At 36.7% G+C, this 17,139-nt stretch overlaps 1 protein-coding gene across 1 annotated transcript in view; it reads left to right on the forward strand.

The window, feature by feature from the left end:
• Positions 1-17,139, forward strand: part of KIF3A (kinesin family member 3A) — a 49,845-nt gene that overhangs the window by 13,815 nt on the left and 18,891 nt on the right. Inside the window, 4 exon segments of the mRNA XM_016197118.2 lie at positions 7,904-8,009; positions 12,188-12,327; positions 12,729-12,926; positions 13,255-13,429. Coding sequence (XP_016052604.2) covers positions 7,904-8,009; positions 12,188-12,327; positions 12,729-12,926; positions 13,255-13,429 — 619 coding nt within the window.

A 17,139-nucleotide genomic window follows, 5' to 3' on the forward strand; every position in this document is an offset into this window, starting at 1 on the left:
TCTCTGGATATATTTAGTTCATCAGATTCTTTTGTTCATTAGCTCCTTGTTAAAGAAGACCCTTCAACATTTCCTGTAGTGCTGGTTTGGTGGTGAGGAACTCCTTTGGCTTTTCCTTGTCTGAGCTCTTTATCTGACATTCAATTCTAAGTAATAGCATTGTTAGGTAGAGTAATCTTGGTTGTAGTTCCATGTTTTTCATCACTTTGAATATTTCTTGCCACTCCCTTCTGGCTTGCAAGGTTTCTGTTGAGAAATCAGCTGACAGTCTTATGGGTGCTCCCTTATATGTAATTAATTGCTTTTCTCTTGCTCCTTTTAAGATTCTCTCTTTGTCTTTAACCTTTGGCATTTTAATTATGGTGTGTCTTGCTGTGGGCCTCTTTGGGTTCCTCTTGTTTGGGACCCTCTGTGCTTCTGGACTTGTAAGTCTCTTTCTTTCCCCAGGTAGGGGACGTTTTCTGTCAGTATTTTTCCAAATAGGTTTTCAATTTCTTGGTCTCTTTCCTCTCTTTCTGGCACCCCAATAATATGAATTTTGGGCCTCTTGAAGTTGTCCCAGAGGCTCCTTATGCTATCTTCATATTTCTGGATTCTTTTTTCTGTTTGCTCTTCTGGTTAGGTGTTTTTTGTTTCTTCATGTTTCAAATTGCTGATTTGATTCTCAGCGTCCTCTACTGTTGATTCCCTGTAAATTATTCTTCATTTCAGTTCGTGTAGCCTTCATTTCAAATAGGTACTTTATTATGTGATCGATTTTCTCATTATTTTCGTCATACTCTTCCTAATATCGTTGAGCATCCTTATAACCAAAATTCTGAACTCTGTATCTGTTAGCTTGCTTGGATCTATTTCAGTTAGTTCCTTCTCTAGAGATTTCTTCTGTTCTTTCCTTTGTGACATGTTTTTTTGCCTCCGCATTTTGGCTGCTTCCTGGTGTTTGTTTCTGTGTATTAGGTGGAGCTGTTATGTCTCCTGGAATTTGTAGAGTGGCTTTGTGTAGTAGCTGTCCTGTAGGGTCCAGTGGCTCAGCCTCCCCAGTCACCTGAGCTGGGCCTTCTGGGTGCTCCCCTGTGTGGGCTGTTTGCACTGTCCTGTTGTAGTTGAGCCTTGGTTGCTGTTGGCGTCCTTGGGAGGAACTGACCCCCAGGCCAATCAGCTGTGAGGACCAGCTGCAACTCCAGCCAAAGAGCTGCTGTGCTGGAGACACCCCTATGGAGCAGGATTTCCTTCAGTGGAGCTTTGGTGTTCACCAAGTGCACCCCTTGAGTGTCACTCATGGATGTGGTAGGGTTGTAATCCAGTGTGGTCAAGTCTGACCACCAGGTTCACTGTCTCTGGGGCCTCCCGGGAGGTGCAAAGTCAGTCTGTGCCAGTGTCTCACCCAGGGGCACCCAGCCTGAGCTACACAGCAAACCGTAGATGGCTGCTACTTGTGCTGGGCTTGGAGGTGTCCAGGAGAGGCCAAGCTATGAGCCAATGCAGGCTGCCGCTAGTGCCAGGCCTGGGGCCACTTATCAAGCCGTATGGGGCACAATGCTGTTTGTTTGAATGATTTTAGGAAAGTCCTAAGCATGAGGCTCAAGAGGCCACTTGCACAGAAAAGCCCCTGGGAATGGCCTGGATGAGCTGCAGGTGGGGAGGGGCGGGGCCTCCGGGAATCACGGGGCGGGGCCAAAGGTGTGAGCCAGGTGCTGGCGATTCAAATATGGCGCCTGCCTGCTGGCTGTGTGCGGGGAGGACTCTCCAGAGGAGCAACGGCCTCTGCCAGCCCTTCTGCCTGGGAGGAAGCCGCCCCTCCACCTCTCGCCCGGATCTCAGGCAGGTTAGTTCCTCCCCAAGTGCCCCAGGTCCTCTCAGGCTGCTGCCCGGCGCTGGGCTCAGAGGGAGCGTCCGAGTGAGTCCGTGCCGGGCCCTTTAAGAGGAGCTGCTGGGGCTCCCGCAGCCTCCGCGACCCTCAGGGACAGTCCCCGCTGGCTTCACAGCCTGGAGTTGTGGGGACGTCTCTTCCTGGCCTGGAGCCCTGGGCTGGGGGCCTGCTGTGGGGCTGGGACCCCTCCCTCCTATGGGAAACCCCCACCGCCGAGATTCCCTCCCGGGTTTCAACTGCAGCACCAGGGGTGGGCCCGCTGCCTGTCTCTTCTATTCAGCCCCGATCTGCCCGCGTCTGCGCCCCTCCTCCTGGTCTCGGTGCATCTTCAGTTCCCTGGTTGTGGGGCTTCTGTTCAGCCAGATCTCAGGAGGCTCTGAGTGATGGTGGTTCTGTATTTAAGTTGTAATTTTGATGTGGTTGCGGAGGCGGCGGGCGCAGCTGTTACCTACACCGCCATCTTGTTTCTTAAGTCAGGAAATTTTAAAGTATCAAAAATATAGGTATAAAGGGAAAGTGATATTATATACATAAGTATCAAATAATCACAAAATTTGTGACTTGGCAGATTATGCTGTTAACTGACAAGTATAGCTGATTCACATTCATTATTTTTTAAATTGAGAAATAATTTACTTAGCATAATCACCCTTTATACAATTTAGTGGTTCTTAGTATATTCAAAAGTTATGCAACTATCATTACTATCTAATTCTAGAACATTGTCATTACACCAAAAAGAAACCCCACACCCCTTAGCTGTCACCCCTCTGCCTCCCCCCCCCACCATTCTCCCTAGTCCTAATCAATGATTAATCTACTTTCTGCCCCTATAGATTTACCTATTTTGGATATGCCATACAAAGGAATACTACAACATATGGCCCTTTGTGACTAGGTTTTTTCACTTAGTACATCCATATTGTAGGAGGTATCAGTACTTCATTTCTCTTTGTTGCTGAATAATAATCTGTTGTATGAATATACCACATTTTATTGATTCCTTCATCAGTTGAACACTTTGGGTGTTTTCCACTTTTTGTCATTACAGATAATGCTGTTACAAACATTCTTGTTCAAGGTTTTGTGTGAACTTATGTTTTCAGTTTTCTTGGTTATACCTATCAGTGTAATTGCTGATCATGTGGTAATGCTGTTTTTAACCATTTGAGGAACTGCCAGACTGTTTTCTGGAAAGGCTATGTCATTTACCTTCCCATCAGCAGTGTATGAGGTTTCCAATTTCTCCACATCCTCATTAACACTTGTTATTTTCTGTCTTTTATTATAGCCATTGCAGTTGGTGTAAAGTGGTATCTTATTGTGGGTTTGATTTCCATTTCCCTGATGGCTAATGTAGAGCATCTTTTCACATGCTTATTGGCCATTTGTATACCTTCTTTGGAGAAATGTCTGTTTGGATCCATTGCCCATTTTTAATTGGGTTATTTGTTTTTATGTTATTGAGTTGTAATAGTTCTTTATATAGTGTAGATACAAGTCCCTTATCAGATACATGATTTGCAAAAATTATCTCCCATGTATGGGTTGTCTTTTTACTTTCTTGATGGTGTCTTCTGTAGCACAAAAGTTTGAAATTTTGAACATTTCTGACATCTATATTTAGTTTTGTTGCTTATGCTTTTGGTGCTGTATCTAATAAACCATTGCTTCATCCAAGGTCACAAAGGTTTATGCCTCTGTTTTCTTCAAAGAGTTCTATAATTTTAGCTCTTATATTTAGGTCATTGATCCATTTTGAGTTAACTTTTGTAAATGTTGTGAGGTAGAGAACCAACTTTATTCTCTTGCCTGTAGATGTCCAGTTGTCTTAGTACTGCTTATTGAAAAGATTATTTTCCCCCCATTGCAGTTTGCTTTTTTCACTGAACAATGGATTATGGCAGTCTCTCAGTATCATTACAGAGAAAGCTTCCTCGTGTTTTTTCCCTTTTGTCCTTTTTTAAAGCTGTATGATATCCTTTGTATGGACATAATTAAAATTTACTTAGCCAGCCCTCTGTTGGTGAACACTTGGGTTGTTTCTGACATTTACTGTCACAAACAATTCTGTGGTAAGTATCATACATGTACAGGCATATGTGAGAATACATTTTTGAAGTAGTACTGCTGAGTAAGGTGGTAGATATTTGTAAATATTACCAAGTATTTTATGAAATGAGACAAACATAAGGAAAATAATAGCCTTTAAAATATTAATATTGGAATTTTGATTGGAATTGCACTGTTAGTAAAATAGAGAGTAATATATGTAGAATAACAGTAGCCACCATTGTAGTACGGTGTGGAATACATGTAGAGTAAAAGTAGCTACTATTACTGAGCTCTTATAATGTGATAGTAGGTATTCAATACAGTAAATTGTGGTAGTAATACATCTTTATTTTATTTAATCTTCCCAACAGTCAGTTTTGCTAGAGGAGTTTCCTGACTGGTTCAAGGTCACATAGCAGGTGAATGGTGGTATCATCTAGGATTAAGAGAATGGTTTCTGAGGTCCTATCATCTTAGTTTGAATTCTGGCTCTGATCTCTTGAGCAAATTACTTCACCTCTATTAGCCTTAGTTTTGCCGTATGAAAGTAATACTGTCTACTGCATAGGCTTATTGCCAACAGTAACAAATTAATACAAAGTGTTTAAATCAATACTTGACACATAATATTCAATAAATGTTAGCTTTTTTAAACTTTACCATACAAACTGATTTTTTGAAACAGTATATTAATATATTACAGGCTTAGGGATTGTCTGTGTTTGTTAGACCTTAATAGAAGCTTATTCTGTAATGATAATGTGTACATAGCAAATGTGGAGATGTATTTTTTTTCTTTTTGCTAGTTGTCATCTTTAGTTTTGATGGATACTTTGTTAATTCTGTGCTTTTGCCTTTTAAAAGTTTGTTTTATTGCACAGATTATTAGTATAAAAATCATTTGGAAAGAACATTTCCATTTTTGTACCAGTAATTATAAAATAGATTTATTCTCAGCAACAGTATCGTCAATGGTTCAATCATATTAGACCCAGTGTCCCCTTTTTATAACAATATTTTGGAATGCTTTTTTGACTATTCTGAAATAAAATTCATAAAGTATACCTATGCACATAATTTTTAAAATAATATACTACACAATTGTAATATAAAGGAGAATAAAAGGACTTAAATAAAATATTAGTACTTCAGTATATAAAATACTTAGAGTGGCAACACTCTGACATAATGAAGTAGTCAAGGCATATGTAATCATGACTGCAACAACTACAAATGCAGACTGTTACAGGTATGTTGAATTGATAACACTTCAATTGGTGTTGCTGTCAATGACATGGTCTTTTAAAACAGTGACTAGCTTTTGGTAGCAAAATAAAATATATAATTCTTAGTTTTCTTGCATTCCTATATTATTATTATTACCATGGAAAAGCACTTTGTTTCTATATGTAAAATAGAATTAGGGTCTAGACTTAGGTAAATATAGCTTTTTTTCATGTGTAGGACATTCACTGGTAGGATATTCAAAATTTCATGGGACAATTCTTCATTGATTGAGAAGATCCCATCCACTGCAGGAAGCTTGGTATCCCTGGCCCCTGTCTGAATACTAATAGTGTCCTCAAGTGAACCAGAAACTCCCTCACAAATTTCTAAAACAGAGCAGGGGAGTAACTGCCCCATTGAGATTCATTGTTTTGTGTTATAAACTATATTTGTTATACAAATTTAATTTATGTGCTTTATGAGAAAAATTCTTTGATAGTATTATCACCAGTCTTTTTTAACTTTCATAAATTTGGAATCATATTTGATTTCATCTTTCATATCTAATCAGTGTATCTACCCTTAATTGAATTTTGAATTAAGATCATATTGTGATTGAAAGCAACCTTAGACTTTGCAGACCAATGTCAGTTTGAAGAACTTGTTTTCAGTGTTCAGTATGATGAGCACAGAAAGTGAGAGCAATGCTTAAAAGCTTTTATAGCAATTGGACGTTGCTATGGCATCCAAGTACATGATTTTTGTATTTTTCAGAAATACCAGTTTGCCAGAATAGAAATACCTAAAGTATTCTTTACCATACATTTTCTGAGAAGCATTGAAATAGACCAGTTCTTTTTAAACCTTTAAAAAGATTTAAAGCATTTAAACATTTTCATCAAACCAAACCTTATATGGACGCACAGTGTGTAAAAATGCATGAAAGTGAAGCTTGCTTTAGAACTTGTCTGAGCCTGAAGACGCCCAGGCTCCCATAGTGACCCCTCAGTGCCACCACTGACCCTCAGCGATTTTCAACCTTTTTCATCTCATGACACACATAAACTAATTACTGAAATTCTGTGGCACACCAGAAAACATATTTTTTGTCAGTCTGACAAAAAAATAAGTATAATTTTGATTCATTCACACTGGATGTCTGTTGTTGGCTGTTGTCATTTTTTTATTTAACAGTCTAAGGGAAAAGAGATCAGTTCCCCTGACTAAATAGTCAGATATAGCATGGTTTAAAAATTCTTGCAGTACACCAGTGTGCCTGCCATGGCACACCAGTTGAAAATTGCTGCTCTAGGGCTTTTCAGAGCAGAGTTGAAATCCATTGGTTTATAGAAACCAACACACTCCTTTATAAAATTAGGGTTTCATTTATATCCCATTATAGGAAAAAGGTAATTTTTCCTAATGTATAAGTACATCTTATAAATAGTTATAAAAGAGACCAAAAAATCCCCCAAACCCCAACTAGATCTAAAATCTACACCTGGAATTTGAAGTGTCTGCCGTTATGACTGTTTAAAAAATTATTATTACTGATTTTAGAAGGGGGTGGGGGGGAGAGAAAGAAAGAGAACATGAATGTGAGAGAGCCATCCATCGGTTGTCTCTTGCATGCACCCTGACCGGAGATCGAACCCACAACCTAGGTGTGCCCTGACTGGTAATCAAACCTGCAACCTTCCGGTCTACAGGACCGCACTCCAGCCAACTGAGCCACACCAACCAGGGCTGCCCTTATGACTTTTGACTGTGGAATTGTTTTTTAAACTTTTTTTGTTGTCTCAGGTCTTAATACCTATGGAATGGCTTTCCCCACTAGCAGCCACAGGCCTCTGCCTCAATTTTACTTTTTTCTTTTGACTTGTAGAGGTGACTTCTGAGTCTTCCAAAGTGAATTTTGATTTTTTGAACACTCTATTTTATATAGATCTTTCCTGAAAATATTCTTCAAATTTGGTAACATTTCTCATAAGGTTACTCACAGAAAGGCAGTATTTTTGCATGGACGCCATAGATCTGAGTATTTCACTCAACCATTTGAAATTATCTAGCAGCTTCAAATTGCTGTTAAGGCCAATAATAGTTTAATCTTATTTATGCCTACCTCTATAGTTAGATATTCAACACCCTACCCCCACTACTCCACTCCTGCGCGCATACATACTCTCTCTCTCTCTCCACCCCCTCCCCACCCCTCCATCCCTGTCCTGCTTCCTGCTCTTTCCAGCCACTATGGCTTTGTTTATTTTTTCTGAGTGCCTAGTTTTTTCTATTTCAGGATCCTTGCATTTACTCTTTTCCTCCTACCCTAGCCCAGACTGGTTACTTCCTATTTCTTTAAGTCTTAGATGAAACATCATCTTGGGAAAACTTAACCCGTCCTGCTTCACTAGCTTAAGTCTTTATAATGTGTTCTTATATTAATTCATGGCATTATCACAATTGAAGTAAAATAACTTTTGTGTTTAATTATTCGTTTGTATGTTCCCCCTGTAGATTTTCACTTCCACAAGTGTAGAGACTACGCCTACCTTGTTCATCACTGTATACTCAGTATCTAGCGATGTCTCACAGTAGATGTTCAATAAATAACTGTGTTTAGTAAATAACATATTTATTTACATATTATTTATATGTAGTAGATGTTCATTAAGTAATACACATGTTCAATGAATAGCTGTGGAAGAATTATGGATGTATGTGTAAAGGATTACAATTTTTTTTTTTTTTTAGGTTAAAGAAAGACCTGATGTGGGAGTTTATATCAAAGATTTATCAGCTTATGTGGTAAATAATGCTGATGATATGGATAGAATTATGACACTAGGCCACAAAAATCGTAAGTGTAATACATAATTGTATTGTATTACAATTTATGTGTTGACTAGGCTGGTTTAGAAGCAAAACTGGTGTGGCATTTTGTCCCACAAAGACTAGATTTTTAAGTGTCTTGAAAACTCTTTCTTTTTGATTATTTACTAGGTAGAGAGCATATTCGGTGGGGGGGGAACATCCGGCCCAAGGGCTGTATATGGCCCATGAAATCATTTTGTCTGGCCCTGCCAAGGCAACCGCAGGCGGGATTCAAAATTCAATAAATCTAGGAGCTTTTTTCATAGCTAATTTTTAAGTTGATAATTTTGTGTGGCCCTCAAATGATGTTATAAATATCCAAGTGGCCTTTGGCAGAAAGAAGGTTTCCCACCCTTGGCAAATATTGATGGTAGATCTCACAGATTTTCTGTGCTGAGCAAAATTTTGTTTCTTAGTAGTAGTGCTACATTTTTGAAACTCTTATATAGCTGTTTTTTGTTAGCTATAATAATATTTGGGCCCTAGCCGGTTTGGCTCAGTGGCTAGAGTCTTGGCCTGTGGACTGAAGGGTCCCAGGTTTGATTCCGGCCAAGAGCGCTTACCTCGGTTGCAGGCTCAGTGCCCGGCCCTGGTTGGGGCAAGTGCAGGAGGCAGCCTGTCAGTGTGCGTTTCTCTCATCAATGTTTCTCTCTCTCCCGCACTCTCTGAAAAGCAATAGAAAAGATATCCTTGGGTGAGGATTAAAATAAATAAATAAATGAATATATAAATAAATAAAAAACAAAAAAATAGAAAATGAAAGGAGGTTTAATAGTGGTTACTTTTAAGCAAGGGGAAGTAGGATTGGAGAAAAGGGATGTCTGGAGCTTTCATTTTTTTTTTTTAAATGTACTTTTACATTTTTTATCCCAGGAATATGTTCATGTATTGCTTATTTAATTAAAAAAAATTTAACATAAGATTCCATTTACAGTAGTGACCAAAACCTCCCGTTAACTACCTGGGAATTGGTTTCACTTGGTATGTGAGATTTGTTCAAGGAGACCTAAAAAATTCTAATGAGAAAAGTAAAATGAAACAAAGGTAAAGGGATTTGAAAACCTAAGATAGCAGAGAAGAAAGTACTCCTAATAAATAGGTTGAGTCCAAATATTTAGTACAAAAATTCCAATATAAAAATATAAACTTTATCATATTGAAATAGAGTAAAATAACTATCAAGAGGGACGGACTAGCAGAGGGGAAATATAGGACAATAAAAGCTGCTATTCTAAATAGATGAAAAGTCAATACAAACATAAAGTTAGTTCTGTTTTATACAGGTGGTCATAATATAGCAATAGTTAATTTATACCTAAGAAAATTAGTCATCTCACGAACAAATAAACAGCCTGCCTAGCAACGAAAACGCAAATTTTCAGTGTATTTACATTGTGGGCATCCTTGTAAGTTGGTTAATATTTTTGTAGAGCAGTATTTTCAGGCTTTAAACCAAATTCCTTCTTTAAAAATTAATTTTTTGAATAGGTAATCCATGCACATGCTATAAAATTCAAAAGACACAAAAGTATCCATTGAAAAGCAAGTCTCTCTCCTACCCTTGTGTCTCAGTCAGCTAGTTCTAATGTGCTCTTTCTGATGTAGTCTGTGTGCCCACGCATGTGTGTTTTCAGAGAGTGTCCTCTTTCTTTATGAGTCAGATAATAGCATACTTTATTCACTTAGCAATATTATCTTAGACATCATTTCACATTAACACATACTAATATATTTATAAGCATTTTAAAAGAATGATGTAGTATTTATTTCATTGGGTGGATCTACATTATTTATTTACCCAATCTTTTATTGATGGACTTTTGGGTTGTTTTCAATCTTGCCGTTATGAGCAATATTGCAATAAGCATTCTTACATATACATGAGTTTATACATATGCAGGCATATTTGTAGGATAAAATTTTCCATACCCTCTTGAAAAACATAAGAATATAATTTTTTTATTCCAAAATAAATATTTGACGAAAGTTAAAGTTGTGGAAATGTTTTTTGTTTTATTTCCATTATGTGACAGATCAGTGGTTGGAACATTGAGTGTACTTCATTGCTGCAAGCTCTTCTCCCCTAGGGATTGTAAAGTTCAAAGTAGGTCACATTTAACAACATGTCTGTTACATTCCTTGGTTTTCATAACCAGAAATATAGAAAATTACAATCATAAATAGCATGCTTTACATATATTGCAAAAACAATAGGTATTAATATTTTTTCAAATTATATGTTCATTCCCCATGCAAATTGAAAAACATTGCTACAGTATGATTTGATATCACATAGCTAAAAAATGATTTCTACCTTTTGACCTGATAATTTCAGTTTGGAAAATACATCCCATGGAAGTAATCCTAAAGAGAAAGAAGGATATCTGCTCAGAGATGCTCATCTTAGTGTTCCTTATGAGGACCTAAAATAGGAAACCATCCCAAATATCTCTCAGTAAGGGAATAGCAAAATCAAGGCTTAATAGGTTTTTACATGTTTGGAAAAAATTAATAATTTGATTTAAAATATAGCATGAAGTCACAAATGCCTTCATTTTCTTTCGCTAATTTTTCATTTACCTTCTTTCAACAGGCTTTACTGTTTTTTTTCAATTACCATTTACTTTCAACATTTTATATTGGTTCCAGGTATACAGCATAATGGTCAGACAATCATATACTTTAGACTGTTCTCCCTCCCATATTTCCAGTACCCGCCTGTCACCATACACAGATATCACAATTTTATTGACTATATTCCCTATGCTGTGCTTGCCATCCCTGTGACTATTCTGTAACTACCAATTTGTATTTCTTAATTCCTTCACTTTTTTCTCCCAGGCCCCCCCACTTCCCTCCCCTCTGGCAGCCATCATTGTGTTTTCTGTGTCTATGAGTCTGTTTCACTTTTGTTTTGTTTTTTATTTTGTTCTTTAGATTCCACATATAAGTAAAATCATACGGTATTTGTCTTTCTCTGACTGATTTATTCAGGCTTTACTTTTCTGTATTAGTGCAATTTACATTCCAGTTACCTGACTTCCAGTATAGCTATATGCCAATAATGAATAATGTTTATATTTTAATGTTTAAATGCTAAAATCAAAGCTTGTGCCTGGCCAGGCGTGGCTCAGAGATTGAGCGTCTACCTAGGGTCCAGGAGATCGCGGTTCGATTCCCAATCAGGGCACATGCCTGGGTTTCGGGCTCGGTCCCCAGTTGGGGGCCTGCAGGAGGCAGCCCATCAATGATGACTCTCTCATCATTGATGTTTCTCTTTCTCTCTCTCCTTCTCCCTTCCTCTCTTTGAAATCAATAAAGATATTTTTTTTTTAAAAAAATCAAAGCTTGCATAGAGAAGTTCTGCATGAACATATAGTAGTAAGATAATTTTGGCATTGGGTAAAGTTAACATAATGCTTTTAAAGTAGTTTGGAATATAAGGAAAAAACCAATACATGTGTATTATAAAAAACAAAACAGACCTTTTTCTTTGTTTACAAAACATATTCATGTAAAATATTCATACCCACACCAGTATTTAATATATTTTGAATGGATGCTTTTGTTTTATAGAATAGGGATTATACTATATATTCCTCTCTTTTTTTTTCTCCAGCCATATGTTATGGGTATCTTTCCATGTCCTACCTTCTTTTTTTAACCCCATTGTATGCCTAGTCTATAACTGATTAACCACTGTCCTGTTGGTTGTTTCTGATCTCTTGCTGTTGTGAACAGTGCTGAACTGAATATCCTGGCATCATCTGATGCATATTTACAACTATTTCTGTGGTTTAGATTTGCAGAACGTAATACTTTTTAGAGACAGCTGAAACAGCAATATTTTTTGAATTATTTAACATGTATTTTTATGTTAATGAGCTATTTTTTTTAGCCAGTAATACTTGAGATTAAAATTTATTTTGTCCTAAAATTACCTCTTTAGTATGAGAAACATTACAAATTCTTTTGCTATCAACATAAATTGTCAGAAACTTCTTAATAATGGCCAAACATACCTCTGCGTTTATGGTTTAGCCATGCTCTTTGGTTTTTGGCTCTGATGAAACTAAGTATTCTAAACCATTCTGGATAGTTAATAATTTTTAAAGGTACTCTCTGTTGTTACTATTTTTTAAGAATTTCCTTCCTTTATTCAAGGTTCTGTTGGTGCAACTAATATGAATGAGCATAGTTCCCGTTCACATGCCATCTTCACAATTACCATAGAATGCAGTGAAAAAGGCGTTGACGGTAACATGCACGTCAGGATGGGGAAGCTCCATCTTGTAGATCTTGCTGTAAGTAATAGGCTACTCCCTAAAAGAATAACTCTTGTAATTTTATTATTTTATAAATGAATAAAAATTCAAGTGAAAAGGTATGATTTATGTATGATTTTTAAGTTGTTAACGTGAGTATGTGTTTAACTTATTATGGAATATTTCAACCTATACAAAAGTAGGTAGAATGATCATCTGTGTAACCATCACTCAATTTCACCAATTACTGGTTCAACAGTTACTGGTCCATGGCCAGTCCTGTTTCATCTCTACCATTCCCCATTTCCCTTCCTGTATTATTTTGAGGTGAATTCCAGATATTATATCAGATTCCTTTTCTGTTAAATTACTTTTTTTAAGCTTTGGAAATAATCTGTATTTTTTATTTTAGCTTTATTTCTGTGTCTGTTTATTGCTAGGGTTCAGAAAGACAAGCAAAAACTGGAGCTACTGGGCAGCGCCTCAAAGAAGCTACAAAAATCAACCTTTCGCTTTCCACCCTTGGTAATGTCATTTCTGCCTTGGTGGATGGAAAAAGCACTCATGTGCCTTATCGGAACTCTAAATTGACTCGTCTTCTTCAGGATTCCTTAGGAGGAAATTCAAAGACCATGATGGTAAGACTTAGTTGATGGTATTGTAGTTATCATCAAGCAGATTTAAGATTCCTGTTTATCTCCATAATTGATGTGCATAACATTTTTAAACTGTTGATTATTATACTTTATTTGATTTATGGTTATTCTTCTAGTATACTACATGTACTAGCCCATATCGTGGTGTTTGGAAACCCTTGTGGTTATACTTACTCTCTTTTTCAAGAAGACCAGAATAGAAGTATAGAAGTGTGCTTCAGAAATTCTTTTTGATATCTTTGTAATGGTTGTATTAATTTTAACTGTGTCGGGTGTTAATATGTTTTGTTTTGTATCCCTGATTCAACAGTGTGCAAATATTGGGCCAGCAGATTATAATTACGATGAAACTATCAGTACCCTACGGTATGCTAACCGTGCTAAGAATATTAAAAATAAAGCTAGAATTAATGAAGATCCAAAGGATGCTTTGCTTCGTCAATTTCAGAAAGAAATAGAAGAACTGAAAAAAAAGCTTGAAGAAGGTAACATTTTCCCAAAATGTTGATCTTAATGTTGGCTAAAGATATGCTGTTTTACCACTAAGTGTTCTAATAAAAACCACCTATTAAAAATTCTTTGTACCTCTGACATTGATATTTAAAGGAATAGTTCTGCTTGGTAACTTGATACATACTTTAGCATTTTCATATTAAGCTCAAGTTAAATTATATAATGTTTTTATTTGCGATTTAAAAACTTAATCCCAGTGACCGTCTGTAGATTTCATATGACCACTTATTAAATAATGAATTTTTATTTGTCTCTATGTAAGAGCACATTCTACCATATATTTAGATTACTGTGGCCAGAGTTCTCTGTGATGGTTATCAGTCACTATTGTTTGAAGAACAGACAGCTATCACACAGTCATGGGTAAACCATGTTTACTATAAGTAGAAGTTCATTGCATGGCCTTGAAAATATGCTTTCATACTTAAATTTGAACATGAGATTCTCTTTCGGAAATTCTTTTCTAACAAGATAATGTTAGAAGGCTAGAAAGTTTGAAGACCTTGTTCTTGAGGTTGAGAAATTTACCATCACGAAGTGCCTAGTGACTCCCTGTACCTTCATGCTAAGAACTGATTGGCATAGGGTTCCTTTGCATACCAGGTAAACCAGAGAGCTCTGAAACTGCCTCTTTAATCTATGGGGAAACTGATTGGATCAGATGTGAAATTACCAGGTGCCAGCATCACAAATTTTTGGAGAAGGTGCTGATTCAATAAACTTGAGTAAGATTATTGAGGAAAAGTAGTAATAATTGAACTGCCTCTTAGATAATGAAATTTGGTGTTTTAAGTGTGGCCACTAGGTGGTATTTATAGTCAGTATGTTTTAAAGGTTTAAAATTTCTTAGATTTGTTGATGTTGAGTTCATACCTTTATTTTGCTGACTTAATTTTTTAACATTTTTTTTATTGTGGTAAAATATATATAACATAAAATTTACCATTTTAACTATGTTTAAGTGTTTAGTTAGTTCTGTGCCATTAAGTACATTTACACTGTTCTGTAACCATTACTATTATCCATCTCCAGAACTTTTTAGCCATCCCCAAATGAAACTCTGTACACATTAATCACTAACTCCCCATCCCCCTCTCTCCCTCAGCCCTTAGTAGCTACTGTTTTACTTTCTATCTCTGACTTTGACTATTCTAGGTACCTCTTATAAGTAAAGACATATATTTGTCCTTTTGTGTCTGGCTTATTTCATTTAGCATGATGTCCTCAAGGTTCGTCCATGTAGCATGTGTCGGAATTTCCTTCCTTTTTAAGGCTAATATTCTGTTGTCTGTATGTACCACATTTAAAAAATATATATGTTTTTATTGATTTCAGAGAGAGGAAGGGAGAGGGGGAGAGAGAGATAGAAACATCAGCGATGAGAGAGTCATTGATCAGCTGCCTCTTGCACCTCCCCACCAGGGACCGAGGCTGCAACCCAGACATGTGCTCTGATGAAATAGAACCACAATCTCCTGGATCATAGGTCGATGCTCAACTGATGAGCCACACCGGCCAAGCTATATACCACATTTTTTTTTATATATATTTTTATTGATTTCAGAGAGAGGAAGGGAGAGGGAGAAAGAGAGATAAGAAACATCAATGATGAGAGAGTCATCGGCTGCAGCCCACAACCCGGGCATATGCACTGACTGGAAATCGAACCCTGATCTCCTGGATCCGAGGTCGATGCTCAGCCGCTGAGCCGCGCCCGGCTGGGCTATACCACATTTTTTAAAATTATGTTTTTATTTTTACTTTTTAGAAAAAGAGAGGAAGGGAGAGGGAGAGAGAGAGAGAAACATTGATTGGTTGCCTTCCATATGCAACCCGACCGGGGATCAAACCCATAACCTAGGCATGTGCCCTTACTGGGAATTGAACTGGCAACCTTTCAGTGCATGGGAAGATGCTCAACCAGCTGAGCCACATGGGCCAGGGCTACACCACATTTTGTTTATCCATTCATCTGTTGATGGGCACTTGGGGGCTTCTGCCTTTTGACTGTTGTGGATAATGCTGTTACGAATGTGGGTATACAAATACCTGTTCAAGTCCTTGCTTTCCATTTTTTTGGGCATATACCCAGAAGTGGAATTGCTGGATCATATGAAAATGCTGACCTTATTTTTAACACATTTCAGTTTATCTCTGCTCTTCGGACATTTGTTTTTGTATCACAGTTGACAGAGTTTTATAATATGGTAAATAGAACTGGTTATATGAACAATAAAAAGTAGGGAAAATATTTCAAAATTACTTATTTTTCATTTTGATATAATTTTAGACTTAGAGAGAACTTGCAGATGTAGCAAGGAGAGTTCCTATATACCCATCATCCAGCTTCCCCTAGTGTTAACATCTTACATAATCATAGAACAATTATTGAAACCAGGTAATTTACATTGATACAAACTTAACTAATCTACAGATCTTATTAAAATTTTTATGGCATACCAGTAAAACAGTTTTATTTAATTTTAAAATAGTCATCTATGTGAAGATCTTATTTAAATTTTGACAGTTTTCCCTCTCATGCCCTTTTTCTCTAGTCCAGTATCTAACCTAGGATCACATTGTGCATTTAGTTGTCATATCTTTGTAGTCTCAGCCAGTCTCCAGTTCCTCAGTCTTTTTTTGCCTTTCATGCTCTTGACACTTTTGAAGAGTACTGGTCATATATTTGTAGAATGTTGCTCAGTTTGGGTTTGTCTATAGTTCTCTCATAATTATTCTATAAGGTTTCTCTACTATAAAGCTACTATTTATTTTATTTTATTTTATTCTTTGTAATTAATATGTATCTTGTGGGGAGCTACTTTGAGACTATACAAAGGTCCTGTTTCTCCTCATACTTTCTCCCACTAATTTTAGCATACATCAAGGGTTCTTGCCTGAAACAGTAATTCTGTGGCATTTACTCATTGGTAACTTTCTCTTTCCATCATTCCTTCTGTTTAGTGTTTGGAATTCTGCTGTATGGAAGAGCAGCCCCTTCTCTCCCACTTAATATTTGTTCAGTTATTTACATATGTCAGTATGGACTCATGGATATTTGTGGTTTATAGTACAGTAATAATATTTATTTTATTGCTCAAATTGTCCCAACTTTGGCCATTAGGAGCTCCTGCAGGGTTGTTCCTATATCCTTTCAGCATGCTCCCATAAGTTTTTTTGTTTATCACTTATTTCCTGGCACCACAGGTGTTTTGAGCTCATTTTGTATTTTTTCTATCCTAGCTTTAAAATTAGCTATTTCTCCCTGGTTCCTTTCATTGGAGAATGTTATTTAGAAACCAAGATTTGAGCATTAGGTGTGCTCATTGCTATTGAGGTGTCATTGTTTCTGAGCCTAAAGAACAAAATATTTTTTAATGAATTCCTTCTCCCAAGACTCTGTGATCTCTTTCCATCCTTTATTTACAGGTTCAAATATTACCTTGTTGTGATTAGTGTATATTTTACTTTTCCCTCCCGATTTTGTTTTCTTAAACATTTCATATATGGACAGTGGTATTTTTAAATAACTACTTGGACAGTAATATAGTACTGACCTTCATTAATATTAGTTTGATTACTCCCTTTATTTGATTTTTGTGTTTTTTTAAGGTTTTTATTCTTTGTACACTTAAGTCTTTTTGAAATATTTCTTGTGATGTAGCTCTAAAAGTGGAATCAC

This window comes from Miniopterus natalensis, chromosome 4 (genome assembly GCF_054644295.1).
Source record: "Miniopterus natalensis isolate mMinNat1 chromosome 4, mMinNat1.hap1, whole genome shotgun sequence".
Lineage (NCBI taxonomy): Eukaryota > Metazoa > Chordata > Mammalia > Chiroptera > Miniopteridae > Miniopterus > Miniopterus natalensis.